The 14,737-nt window shown below is 48.2% G+C and overlaps 1 protein-coding gene across 1 annotated transcript; it reads left to right on the top strand.

Moving 5' to 3' along the window:
- Positions 1-10,253: 10,253 nt before the first annotated feature.
- CSTL1 (cystatin like 1) lies at positions 10,254-14,208 on the top strand. The gene is made up of 3 exons (XM_036892143.2): positions 10,254-10,469; positions 13,247-13,360; positions 14,125-14,208. The coding sequence occupies exons 1-3, from the start codon at positions 10,254-10,256 to the stop codon at positions 14,206-14,208; spliced, it is 414 nt and encodes a 137-aa protein (XP_036748038.1).
- The last annotated feature ends 529 nt before the right edge of the window (positions 14,209-14,737 follow it).

Genomic DNA, 14,737 nt, shown 5'->3' with positions numbered 1-14,737 from the left:
CAACAATTTCCAGGCCCGTCCCAAAGAGTTATTTTTTCATACAAAGTCTAGACCATTTACATTTGGCAATGCTAAAGCAGAAGTGCTGAAGCAAATATGAAAGTCACTGCCAAATGAGAACTTGTGACAACTTCAGATAAATACACTGTGGGCACTGGCGCACATATCTAAGAAAATGAAGACTGTCTTTAGAGGGCAAAGCAAGAACGGCCAAACTCCTGGAGAGAAAAAACTAAAACATATCACAGAGGTCCTTACATTGCAGATTTTCTGGAGATAGTAGGAAATCTCATCTGCAGGCAGAGTTTATTTACTAGGACAGGAATTACTCTCTTTGAAAGTTCATTTGTGGAAGGAGGCAGGAAACTAGAGGTGGCAGTAGAGCAAAAAACTGCAAAACGTGGACACTAACATTTGAAAAGCAGAGCGATCCAGGAGATTTAATGGCATGGGGCCAATTCAAAAGCTCCCGGTGGCAGCCACAGTATATTAATGAAGGCCGTTCCCAAAAGCTGGCTCAATGCAGAAACTCTAAAGGATGTTTGAGAAACACTGATTCCTAAGTCACTAGCTTTTTGTATCAGGATTTCCTAGAGCTGAGGTCCAGGAAATGTGTGTTTTAAAAAGAACTCTCTTCAACTACAACTTTCTGATTCTCAAATCTGTAGTTAGCTGAAAAGGATATGGAAGTGACTGCCTCCTCTAAACTAGAACTTGTAATTAAGGGTGAAGGGGTACACCTGAACATTTTTTGTTTCTGGCTATGTCCTCATTCTCTCCTGTCACGGACACTTCTGTCCTTCCCCAGCATACACTCAAGTGGGAGAAAAACTTGAAATCTTCATTGTTGTACACAGCCTGTGTTTTCTTCTCCCAGAGGCTACATGAGGGGAGGTGGCAGGGCAGAGAGCAAACCTCACAGAATGAGGACTGGCTGGATAGACAGAGGAATCCTCCAAGCAGGAGAGAAGGAAAGACCCACTCAGGTATGGACCAGGGAGGGCAGGAGGCACTTGAGTAGGAGCAGGCCTGGAGTTGAACCAAAGAGCCCAAGGCCTACACCTGTGCCTTGTGACCAGGATGGTCGCCACTCATCACAGGTGGCCACTTACATTTAGAACAAATAATATGAAATTAAATGTAAAATTTCATTCATCAGTCACTAGCTATCACAGGTTGAGTTCATTCTCCTCAGTCCTCGTCCCCCTGATATAGGGCAGGGACCTGAGACAAGCATCATGATTAATTTTCCAAACAAGCTGAGATATAAGCAGTGTAGTAAGAACAGGAGAGATTCCATTTTAAGGCTAAGATTCCATTTTAAAATCCAGGAGGTTAGAGAGTAAGACTCCTAACATATTCTTTAGCAAAGAGTCTTTAGAGGGCAAGGCAAGAACAGAGCCCCCACCTTGGAGCCAGGGCAAGCAGTCTTCATTGATATGTTCCCAGAGGGAAGCTGCTATCCTGGGGAGGAACCAGATCAATAAATTTCTTGTGTTAAGTTTGTTTTAAAGGAACTAGCTGGAGGACTGATAATAGAGAAGACATGGTGTCTCTCACCAGAGACGAACATCTTGAGACCACTTATTAAGTTCACACCCTTGGCCCTTTGTCACATTCCTGAAAAATGCTTTAAAGAGAGAACACCTAAGCTTTCAGTGCACCTCCTCTCTGAGGACACCCACACTTTTTCTCTCTTTAAGTACATAACTTGAAATAAAGCTTTCTCGATGCTCAACTTACCTGCATTTTGTCTCTGTAACTCGAGAGAGAGGAAATTCCGGGAAAAAATACCTTTAAAACCGAAATCAGTCAAAGAGAGAAATCAAGTTTAAAACCCATTTATTGCTTAGAAACTGCAGTCCAGGACCCTCTCTTTCCTACTCTGACAGAAACCAGCAAGACCTCCCCCTCACCTCTCAGGTTCAGATAAGCCCTGGATGGCCCAGGTAATTACCCATTCATATGGAAATGAGCTACTTTTCTCCACCCTTGAGGAACACCTGTTGATAGGCAGATGCACCAAAGCCAGGTGAGATATTCTGAAAATATTACAATTTTACCCACAGGCCACACCTCCAGAAATCTCCCCTTACAATCTACTCATTCCCCCTCTTCCACAGTGGTCCCTGGAGGAGGAAACTGAAGCATTGTAACCAGACTAATGACATAACAATACCAATGGCAATGAAATCATGATAATCCTCAAACCTGAGGATTCAGCTAGGTTCCAAGTCTTATGTAGATTAAGTCCAAAGCTCTTCCATTCCAGCAGGCAATAGCTGAAGAGGTACAGGGTTCAGAGCAGTCATCATGCGGCAGCTGCAGCTAGGGGGCACATCCAGGTCACAAGGATTGTAGAAGAAAATTACCTTAAGAGCAATAAGATACATGTTTTAATGACACCAGCATAGGCAAATCTTGCCCATCAGGTAGGATGCATGAGGGAGAGTGGTCCTGTGATGGGACAGTGGCAGGAATGGGATCTCATCCTAGTCTAGTATACCTGACTTTCACCCCCCTCCCTGTGGGAGTTACAGATGGGTCAATATATAGGGCTACGGGAGGTACATGCACTGGCCATAAAGATAAAACAAAACTTCCCCATAAGATGCTCTTACCTCCTGAACATTTTGGGTACACTACCGTGATCTTTGGGGGCTATTCTGCTGTTATTCCTCAGGAATACACACGAGGCCAGCTTCCAGGCCTTTCCCCCAAGGTGCCAAAAGGGCCAGCCATCACTGGTCCATGTGTCAAAATGTTCAGGGCCACGTCCATCCAACAGTGTCTCCAGGGTTTAATGCAATAGGGGCTGGTAGCAGGATGTTGCTCTGCTGGCCATATCCTGGCTTCAGTAACTCTTCTTTGGTTTGCACATACAGTTGTATAGAAGAGGGAGCAATGTGTGTTAGCATATCCACAGGGCTCAAAGCTCCTTTACATGGCTTCTCACTCAAACACCGTAGCACAGTCCATAGGCAAATTGACCATCCCCGTAGACTTGGTATCCAATTTCAGGCCAGATTTCAACAAACCATTGTACTCTCTGCCATGCCTGCCCCAGTAGGGTTATATGCTACATGAAATTTCCACTTTCTTCCTAATTGCTACACCCATCCTTGTAATGCATGTCCAATAAAGTGGGTGCCATGATCACTCTCAATCACCTGTGACCGGCCATAGGCGGCAAAGAGATGCTCTAGACCCCTCTTGGTGGTTTGCTGATCTGCACAACATTCAGGAAAGCAACCAATAGGCCAATAGCCATGTCTGCACAAGTCATGGCCCAATATAATCTATCTGCTCCCTGACAAGGGGTATCATCCCCTTTACTATTGTCCCATGTTGCTGCTGTACTCAGTGTAAGTCCCTTTTAGAGCACATAAGGCACTCCTTCCAGGTTCATCAGACTTCTTCAAAGGTCAATGGCAAACCCCACTGATGGGCTACAGCCCACATTGTCTTTTGCTCTGTGTGTAACACATGCTGATGTAACCATTGGCCACATCAGAGGCAAGCTTTCCTTCTAGCCAATGTACAGGGGCCAATGTGTCTGCTTCATCATTCCCTGGGGATGCCAAAGGCAAATGGCCAGTCACACAATATACAGTAACAGTTTAGTCTGACCAGAGCCCCATAGGTCATGCCACACTCTTGCCCCCAAAGGGGCCAATGACCAACCATCCAGTTGGCATGGTACCATGTAGGTAGCCATAGGGTTGAGCCCTGATAGGTGGCTCTGCTGTCAGTGCAGACAACTATGGGGGAAGGCTCCTGGTTTATCATGAGTCATACTGCCTGCAACTCAGCCCATTGGCTGCTCTTCCCCTCTCCGTCCTCCATCCATATTGTCTCAGTCTTAGGATGGAAAGCCACAGCCCTCCACTTTGGGGACCACCCATGACTGGAGCTGTCTGTATACCAAGCATCTTCAGGTATAGGGGCTTTTCCTTCCCAATAAGGACTCTTGGCTACCAATGGCTCAAAAGCAAGTTCTTCCTGCTTTTCACTGTTATAGGTCACTGGCCCTAATAGGCGTTGGAGTTTTCCACTTAAGGGGCTTGTTGAGAGGGCACTGAGCTGCTGTAAATATGCACCCCATATGGCCAGTGTAGGCATCTGTGCCACACCACTCCATGGCCTTTGGGTCCAGTCTCGCACCCACCCCATGATGGGATAGGTCGGAGCTGTTCTGGTGATGGGCTCCATAGCCAGCAAGGCATGGTACACAGCAGCCAGTTGCTTCTCTACCAAGATGTACCAGATCTCTGCTCCTTTCCATAGTTGTGGCCAGAATCCAATAGGTTGGCATGTCTGTTCAAGATGCTGCCAAAAACCCCATCCATAACCATCTTAGGTTACATGAGCATCTAGCTCACAGGGCCTTGAACAGTCCATTACACTCAAGGTCTGTGCAGCCTTGTTGCTTGCTAAGCAGCAGTAAAAGCAGTTGCACATGTCTCATCCCAGTCCCACCTGATGCCCTTTTGTACTAACCAGCATAGACTTCAGAATTTGTGCCAAGTGTGGGATAAACACTCTCCAGTAGCCAAAGAGACCCCAGAACTCTTGTAATATTGCCACAGTGGCAGGGGTGGGGAAAGCCTGGACCTTGTCTATGACTGTTTCTGGATAACTTTAGTTTTACCCAACCAAACAACCCCCAAGAATTTTATAGACAAACCAGGTCCCTGAACATTGGTTCTGTTCACAGCCCATCCTTTCTCCTGTAGATGTTGCAGCAGTCTAGGACCTGCCCCTTCTAAATCACAAGAGAATCAATAATATCAATGTAGTGATACAGCCATACTGTTTGCGGTTTCTTCCATGTGCTCAAGTCCTGGGCTATAAGTCCATGACAGATGGTGGGACTGTGGAGGTGTCCCTGTGGAAGGATAGTGAATATCCACTGCTGGCCTTCCCATGTGAAGGCAAACTGTTCCTGGCTTTCCTGTGCTATGTCAATAGAGAAGAAAGGATTAGCAAAGTCCACAACATAATGATACATCCCTAGTTCATGACTGAGTGTGTCCATAAGGGCTGCTATTGAGGGGACAGCAGCATGCAAAGGGGATGTGACTTTATTTAATTCAGTGTAGTCCACAGTCATATGCCAGGCACCATCTGGCTTTTTCACTGGCTCCACTGGGAAATTAAAAGGACTATGAGTGGGCTTTATGATGCCCACATTCTCCAACTCCTGTAGTTTCTCTAATTTCCTTGTACCCCCCGCCAAGCAATTTATACTGCTTAGTATTTGTCACTTGCCTAGGTGCAGGCAGAGCTACAGGCAAGTGCTTAGCATGTCCCTTCAGTACTTCCTTTACCACACTTACCCTCAGTCTGAACTCACCTGCAGTGGTCTGTAACCACAGGTCCTGCAGGATATCTATCCCAAAATATATTCAGGGATGGGAGAAATGTACCCAGTATCCTCCTTTGAGGGTAAATGCTCTATTCCCAATGGGATTTGGGCTTTCTTCACTCTAATTGCCTTGCCCCATAGCCATCTATCACAGCAGGGGTTCCAGGAAAATGCTCAAGGTTTCCATAAATCAGAGAACATTCAGCTATTGTGTCCACCAGCACCAGGATACATTGTACATTCACTGGAGACCAATGAATTGCTAATTCTACATGTGGCCTCTGGTCCCCACCATGTCCCCCAAGGTGCCCAATCATCCTTCTGTGGGGGTGAGGGCCCAGGTGAATCCTGAGCACTGTCCCCCAGGAAGTTTTGCAGGGACACAGGCTGGACATGAGGCTTTTAGTCTGGCTTCTGTTTCCTGGACCTCAGTAGCTGGAACTGATGCTCTGGCTTTAATTGGTGACACAGTTCTAACAAGATCCTATTGGGCTGCCCATCAAGTTATTCTTTCACTACCTCGGGCTTTATCAAATCAACTCACATCTGGGTCCTCGAGACCTTCATGGGAGAGACCTTTTGCACTTTTCCTTTCAGTCATAGCCTGTACTTCCTTCTGTACATTTATTGTTTCAACCTCCCCAGATCTGCTTAAGTATGAGTAGCCTCACTTATGGATTGCCCTATGTGGGGGTAAGAATAGTCACTCGGGACCAAAAGAGATGGGGGAGCTGTACGGAGCACCATATTTCTCATTCCTATAGTGAATAACTCCTCATCAGGGCCCTGGTGATCCATATTATAGATGATATTTTTCATGCCCAATTCCCTCAGCACCTGTGGGAGCTCTACATGTTTTCCACCTAGGGGGTAAGTGTGGTAAATCACCCTGATTAGGCCAAACTGCCCTGATGGCTGCTGTCAGCCAATCCAGAATCGCCAGATTCCCTGAGATGTGACGGGCACTTTGCAACTGCTGTTGGAGGGAAGGGTGAGTCATCAGGGAAGCCAGTCTACTCATTTCAGAACCTGACATAACGATGTTTTCCAGCCCCATATCCCAGAGATGTAAAAGCCACGTAGGCGGAGGTTTCAGTAACTTCTGCTGATACCGAATGCTCATGTCCACCAGCTCATCCTGGGTATAGGGGCGTAGCATGGAGTGCTCCACAACCTGGGGAGGTGGTGGCTCCTCCCCCTGAGGAGGCTATGTTTGTTGCATTTTTACTTTCTTAATTACAACCGGTGGGCCTTTAATACAGGAGGGGCCGGTACCTCCGATGGTGGCCTTGGCAACATATCAGCCCTTGGCCCCACCCCCTCATCCTCTCCCAACTCCTCCTCCACCATCTCTGGAGCTGAAGGCACCAGTCTTTTTTCTCCCGCCCTCATGGCCTCCTGCAATGCAGACTCTCCTGCTGCCTCCCCCCTCACTGCTGCTAAGGAATCTTCCAGGAGCACAGTCTGTCTTCTTAATAACTGTCTCTCTTCCTTAAGGGCATCCCATAGGTCATCACCCAGCTCGTCCAAGTGACGTTGAAGTGTGACTCTCTCCTGCCAAAATTTCTCTCTCTCCTCAATAACCATCTCTCTCTCTCCTCGATAACATTTTCCAATATCTAGAGGAAAAGAGATCCTACCATGCCAGCTGCTACACAGCCACTTAGGGCCTCTAAGCAGTCTTCTATCTCACGGAGGACTAATTCTGTAGCTTCCAGTGTCTCCACCCTTCCCCACTTCTGGGGAAGGCCCCACCCCTCTAGGAAGTGCTTTACCCTAGACCAATTCCCCACTATCCAGACCAATTCCCCACTACCTCTCCCCAGGTTGTGAATTGGTCTTCCTAATTGGAAGCCCCACAGAGAGGGGTCTCCTGGGTGAAGCTGCACCCTTTACCCCTGCAGCCACTGGGGCCTTCCCACCATCCACAGGGTGGGCTCTGGGCATTTCCCCACCATCTGTAGGGGCAGCCCACCCAAGGGTTGCACCCATATAGACAGATTTCGGGTTCAGAATCCTGCTGACTATGCTACATGTAATCCGGTAGGAGAATCCTGGGGCAAAATACCTTTGAAACTGAAATCAGTTAAAAGGAGAAATAAAGTTTAAGAAATTCATTTATTGCTTACAAGCAGTTGGTCCATGTCTATCTCGACCTAGCTGCCACAGCAGAGCAAACTCCACCCAGTCTCTTTGGTCCAGATAAGCCCTCCTTGCCCTCATAATTACCTATTGGTATGGAAATGGACTACTTCTCTCTACTCCTTGGAAACAATATTTCCTGAATTTATCACCTAGAGATGCACTAAAGCAAGATGAGAAATTCTGGAAATATTGCAATTTTACCCACAGTTGGCTTCCTCACTTTCCCTGTCCCCACACCCCTACTGGTGCTGCCTACTGGTGTCACCTCCCAGTAAACTGCATAATGAGGGCTTGTCTCTTGTCCCTGGACATGGCCAGGGTCCCTATATTTCCCTTGCTGTGTAAGTATAAGCAGGTCCCTTCTTACTGTTGCTCTATGGACATGACAGGGTGTCCTATTTTCCTTTCAATCTATAGACATGACCAAGGCCCTCTGCTTTCCCTTATTCCATGGACACAACCAGGTTGCCTACTTTTCTCATGGTAACATGGATACACCTAGCAACCCATTTTTCCTCATTGCATGGAAATAATCAGGCCTGATATTTTCCTTTTCCATGGATTTTATCAGGCTCAAGATTTTTCTTTTAGTTGGGACATAGCCAGGCCACTTATTGTCATTAAATTCCATAGACATGACCAGGGTCCCTATTTTATCTTTATTCCATGCATATTATTAGGCCCCCATTTTCCACTTATCCATGGCCATGATGGGGTCTCCTAAGCCACCTTCTCTTTTGGACATTAAAATGCCACCTCTCCCCAAAGCATGTTCTGGATAAAACCAGGCAAGTTTTTTTCCCTTTATTCTGGGGTCTTAACCAAACCTCCTGTTTCCCCCTGTGTCCATGGATTTTTCTAAAATGTGTGCCCTTCCTTCCTGCAGGCCCACATCTGATAGGCATATCCCAGATGTCCAGGCAAGCTGAACCCATGCAGGTCTGAGCACTCTGGCACATTACTCAGGATCCTTGTATGTCTGCTGGACAGTGACAGCACAGCTCAGCCAGGGGACATTGGCTGGACAAGCCCTGCAAAGCAGGCTCTGGCTCCTAGGGCATCTGGGGTCCAGAAGATCACAGGAGTCAGTGTGAGTTTTCAGTCATAGAAGAATTATGCAGAGGATGGTCTTGGGCACTAGCCGACGTCTGACTGGGAACAGGTTTTTTGCTGCATTGAGTTGGTCTCCATCACATCCAAATGGGCAGTTCTCCCCATTCTCATAGTGCAGACAAAGAAACAAGTCTCAGGAGGCTAGCTAACTCCCAGCAAAGGCATCCCTTGTCACTTCTGAGAGCACTGCTTCTCAGAGACCAAGGTCCTATTTATTTATTTTTGAACATTTTAATCTTTATTTTGAAATGATTCCAGACTTGCAAGAAGGTTACAAAAATAGCATAAATGTTCTCATATATCTTTCACCCTGCTTCTCTGAATGTTAACATCTTACATAATTACAGCACAACAGTGACAGCCAGAAAGTTAACATTCAGACAACACTACCAGCTGTTCTGCAGACTATTCACATTTCATCAATCACCCCACTAATGTTCTTTTTTTTGGAGCAGGGATCCCACCTTAGTGTTTTAAAAATAGGGGGCTCTTATGGCTTCTGGGTGCAGACCATGGGGTTCAGGACATACTACCCTGATATTTGGCACCTGGGCATTTCAAATATCTGAAAAGCTAAGTCAATTTGAAAAATGGGCAGAAGCAGGAAGGACCCTCTGCCTTTGCTGCTGCCCTTCCTTGCTGAAAGCAAGAGGTGAGTCTCCCGTGTGAAGTGTATCCCCTGACCCAACATACCAGGCAAGCCAGGGACCATCATCACCCTGCTTCCTGCTCCGGCCACATTTTCGGGTCCTCGTTCTTTTACAAAGGCTCCCTGCACATGACCTTTGTTGACAAAAGGTCAATGAAACTTTTCTGCTCTTCATCTTCCTTAAGTCAGTTTAATTCTTAGTTGCAGCCAGAGACCCAAAGAGCGTAGAGGGGAATTTTTCCTTTTCTACACAGGCGATACCTAACCTTCAGGGTCTTTGGGGTTAATTTCTGAATAAGGCTCACACCTTATTCCTCCCTCATAGAGAGGCTGGATTACCTCACAAAGCTCTGCTGGGGTCACACCAGGACAGCAAGAGCTAGCGCCAGGGCTTGCAGGCACAGTGGGGTCCAGCAGGTGGAGATCTAGAGGAAACACAGAGAATAGCTGACCTCTGGGTGGACAGTTACAAACCTCGGTAGGTAAATGGGATATACAAGCCCTGATTGCATGTTCCTGATTCCTTATATCCTGATTCATGTATTACCTTCTCCACCAAACTGTCCTGATTCCCACAGATTGCACTCCTCTGCCCAGTACACCAGCGCTGACTGCAGACCCCTGTGAGGGCCTAGTGGCTTGCTTCCTCACTCGGTCTGAAGGCAGGGCGAGGGCCTTGCCCATCTTGGCGGATGTCCAGCAGTTGCACTTGCCTGAGTCCCCAGCAAACCAAATGAGTGTCATGGAAGTGTGGAAGATGTACTGACCTGAGTGGGTTGGGCAGCCCCGTGGGGAGATTTCTCTTGTTGGTCCTTTGGTCAGATTGTGGTAGGGCCACAGGAGGATGAGGTTCAGCTCTCAATCTATGTTTAAACACAGGTAGGCTGGCTCCTGGGAAAGCGAAGGAGGATCGTGTGCTGCCTGGCACCCTTGCGTTCTGGATGGCACAGTGGATAGGAGGTTCCTGAGGCTGCAGAGATGGGAGACAAATGCTGGAGGCTCACTCAGCTGCTGGCCGTCTTGGTCCTGGTGGCCAAGCTGGGTCACTTTCAAAGGTGGGGAGGCTTCCAGGAGAACTCCACGAGCAAAGAAAACATGAACTCAGTGCTCATATTCTTCATCAACAGCTACAACAACGCTAGCAGTGATGCCTACTTATTCCGAGTGGAGAAGTTACTTCGGAGTCAGGTGCAGGTTTGTGCCTCAGTTTCTCTGGGTGTGCACAATGTCCCCATTCTTGCCCACTCAGACCTGTGGGAACATGTTGCTCCCAGAGAACCAAGTGATCGTGTCATTGAGTGGAGAGGTGGCGTCACTTGGGATGAGCATGCATTAGACTTATTCAGACCCCAGACTGCCTTAGACTCACTCCTGAAACACTGGTCTAAGGACTGGAGTGACCCCTAACTCTGTTATGCTCATCCCTGAGCCTGAAGCAAAAATGTCCCCTGAGGTTCTCAACTGTTCTTCCTCCGGAAGCCTGGCCTTTCATTCTGAAATTAAATCCTACCAGAGTGACAGAAAACAAGGAAGATTTTGCTTCCCTTACTGTCTAATTTGGCAAAGCATAAATGCATTCTGTAGGTTCCTTTGGCAAAAGGTTTCCAGTGTCCAGGGTTGTAGAATCTGGGTCTGGACTTCCTAGCTGTGTCCTACAGAAACCTGGGATTCCACAGAGAGCTTTCTGGGAACAGCAAGTGGAGGCATAGGTTTCAACCAGATCATCTCTTCTTTTCTTTTACATATAAAGTTTCTCTGAAATGTAGTAATTGAAGGATGACAAGGAAAGAAAATTTGTTTGAAGACCTCGTTTGTTGGTCCAACATTCCCTCAAGGTCAGATAGTGAACTATGTAAGTTAGGTAGTCATACATTGTAGTTCAATTAACCAGATTTGGAAAAAAATCACTGAGAGGACAGGAGAAACTAGCCAGGGTGGGGGCAGAGCAGTGCTAGTGTGGCAGCCTGTGGGTGGCCAGCAGCCTGTCCCTGTCGCGGTGGCGCACTTGCTGTGAGGTGGCTTCTCAGGGACAAGAAGGTCGTGGGACTCAGCCACAATGGGGCGGCCAGCGACCAGCATTCTAAGGCGGCTGGTCTGGTCCCTTCAGGCTTCCCAACGATGAATCAGAATCTGGGATCAGGCCCACATTGCAGAATCAATCCATTATCATTAACTCTAAAAGAATTGTTTCTGAACAAACTTCTGATATCATTCAAATGGATGAATGGACAGAGCAGGTGTGTCCTGGCAGCAGGGAGGCCTGGACCAGGGACCCTGCGCACCCCCATGCCTCCTGCTGTATGATTGCCTGGCGTTTTTCAGGTGTTGGGGGTGAGCATTGTGGCTGCCTGTGCCCAGGCTCCAGACCCCCTCCAGGCTTGATGACCATTCATCCTGACTGTGGGGCCTTGGTTCAGCGCTATCATACTCCAGGCCTCTGCAAAGCGGGCAGAGTAAGAAGGGTGCAGCCTCGTGAAAATATTTGTATTATTAGGATTGTGTCTTTTGCTACATAACAAGTCTAATGATGAATAAGAAAACACTTGGCCCACTGAATGTTGATGAAGTTCATGGCCAGTGTTCTAGAACTTTCATCCATACAGAGTGTGCTGAAGGTCAGAGTGAAAGCACATGGCCACGGCCCCACACATAGACAGAGCTGCCCTTGGGGAAGAGTCTGGGAGCCCTGAGCCTTGAGGTCCTTCTGGGGATGGGGCTTGGGGGCCAGGGTGGAGGTACTGTGCTCAGACCTCCTTCCCTTAAAAACTGCTCAGACGGCAGCGTGAGCACCTGCTCCTGGAGGGTGCTAGGGTGCTACCCTCTTGCCTGGTTTGGTTGCTGACATTTGGACAGGGAAGCAGGGATTTTGAAGAGCTTCTCCTCTCATGTGTGCAGTACTTCAGTCCACACATTTACTTGGGAATCTAGCTGTTTTCAGCAGGTAACACTAATCACCAAGCCATCAGGAAAGCCCCAGTCTTTATCCCCACATGTCTTCAGAGCCTTGCACTTGAACATGAGCAGGAGAAGACAAATCCCAACTGCAGGAAATGGTCCTCTGTGTCTCCTCCTCGGCTTATGGTTTCAGCATTCCCATATACCCTTGGAGGAAATTGGCACTATTCTCCCCATTTTCTAGAAGAAGAACAAACTCAGGGAGGTGGAAGTGCTTAGCCACGGCAAAAAAGCCAGAACTTGAGCACAATTCTTGTGTTTTCTGTTCTGTGGTTCTCCCAGCTCCATAGCTGCTTCAGAGTATGAAGCAGGGCCAGGGCCGGGGCCCCTGGGCACCCCCACTCTGCTGAAACAGTTAATAATTTGTAACTGTTGTTATTTTCAAAATTTATTTTGTGTGTCCATTGAAATGAATGCTTCTCTTTACCAATACAACAAGTCCTTGAGCAGGCTCTATTACTATCTGTGCTCTGTAGGTGAAGAAGCAGACCCAGAGTTAGGAGGTGGGAAGTGCATGCCCCAGATCAGTTCAGTTCCTAAGCCTCTGCTTTAGCTGCACTGCAAACCTGCTCCCACCAGGATGGTTGGGAAGAAGAGCAGTGAGGAGACAGGAAGGGCTGGGACAGCTGACGAATAGGATGTGGCTCTCTGCACTCTGAGGACCCCATGTGCAGACCTCAGGGTGCTATGGGGCTGTCTGGCAGCCAAGTCCAAGTGTTGCCTCTCTTGTCCTGAGGATGAAAGGGAGATGGTGAGAAGACATCTGTAGCTGTCGCAGCAAAGCCAGTCCAGAGCAAGGGAATGGCCTCCACAAGCACTGGGGCTAGACGAGGGGCTTCAGCAGTCACTGTGTGTCCTTCAGGCATGAGGGCAGGGGAAGCCATGCTTTCAGTGGGCAAGCTCTGGGGATGGGGTCTGTGGCCCCTGGGGCTTCACTCTATGTCCTAGCTTTTCCAGGAGACAGACAGCAACTGAATGCTTGGAGTCAAAACTAATGGTGCATTGTTTCTCCATAGCTGACGACAGGTGTAGAATACCTGGTCTCTGTGAAGATTAGCTGGACCAAATGCAAGAGAGGCAGCAGCAAAATTAATCTGTGCCCCATTCAAAATATTACAAAGCTGAAGAAGGTGTGAGGTAGTGGTTGTCTGAGAAAGAACTTGGGATCAAAAGCGGGAAAGCGAACATTTTAAAAGTAGACACAAACTGGAGATGGGTAGCCGTTCCAGCTGTGGGGGTTGGGTCAGGGCAAGGGCACACCCTGGGGCTGCCTGATGCCACTGGAGGCACCCCAGTGGGAGGAAGTCTTTCTGATTGGGAGGCCCCTCAGCTGCTGGCACAGTTGTCTGGAACACTCCCCTGACTGGCCCCCTAGGCCAGGGGTAAAGCAGGCTCGCTTTCCCTGAAGCTTTACTCTGATCTTGGCTCCCATTCTCCAGGTCTCTGAGGACAGTCCAGCTTCCTCCTTGTCTTCCAATCTCTGCTTGCCCATTCCTGCTTTTCTGGGTCCCTTCTGGGGGCACTGTGCAAGCTGGCAGATACCTGGGTGTCTCTGTACCTGGGTGCAGGTGTGGGAGGGCTGGGGCAGTGGGCAGTGCCGCTGACCCATGCTGTCCTGCCTGGCCTTCATCCCAGGCTCCTGCTGGGCCGCCGAGTACAGGCTTACCTGTTCCACATCCCAAATGGCCTGGTAGGGGTAGGAGGAGCCCAGGTGATACCCCTGTTCCAGGCTCAGCCAGCCAAATGATGGAGCAGATCCTTCCCACCCCCAAGCCAGTGTGCAGCCACAGAGACTGTACTGACTCCTCACACTTGAGCCTCAGGGGCAGGAGATTTTTGTTCACCTTAAAAAATACTTTCCTGAAAGCTGATTGTTTTCTTTCTCCTTCCACAGACTTACATTTGTGATTTGCTGGTATATACTGTGCCCTGGATAAACTGTTACCAACTCTGGAACAACTCCTGTCTGGAAGCTTAAGTGTGTTCATGCAAAGATCCTCAATAAAACCTTAGACAGCTGCTCTGCACACTTTTATAGCCTTCAGAAGGGACTCAATAAACATATCACACACACATGCACACTCATAAACACACACACACACTCAATCATGCACATATGCAGTGGTCTGTAAGGGGCTGGTGCAATTTGGGCAGAAGGTAGTTACTCTGGGAGAAACTCAGAATTTTTTCTACTTCAGCCCATAGGCTTTTCATGGCTCAGACACATCCTGACTTCCTGCCTGAGCTTAGACAAGCTGTTTCTTACTCATATGGTTATAACCCTGTGACTGACACATTTTTGTGAGTGTGTCCAAGGTCCCTGAGACCACACTCGGGTTCAGTAACTCACCAGCAGGATTCCTAGGACTTGACATACAGGGGCACTTGTGCTATGACTTCTTACAGTGAAAGGATACAGGACAAAATTGGGAAAGAGAAATGGTACATGGGGAGAAGGCAGGACTAGGAGCAGGCTTCCAGGGCCTCTCTCATGCAGTCACACAGGA

The sequence above is a fragment of the Manis pentadactyla genome, chromosome 5 (genome assembly GCF_030020395.1).
Source record: "Manis pentadactyla isolate mManPen7 chromosome 5, mManPen7.hap1, whole genome shotgun sequence".
NCBI lineage: Eukaryota > Metazoa > Chordata > Mammalia > Pholidota > Manidae > Manis > Manis pentadactyla.
The sequence above is the reverse complement of the archived record's forward strand: the minus strand, read 5'-3'. Positions and strand labels throughout refer to the sequence as shown.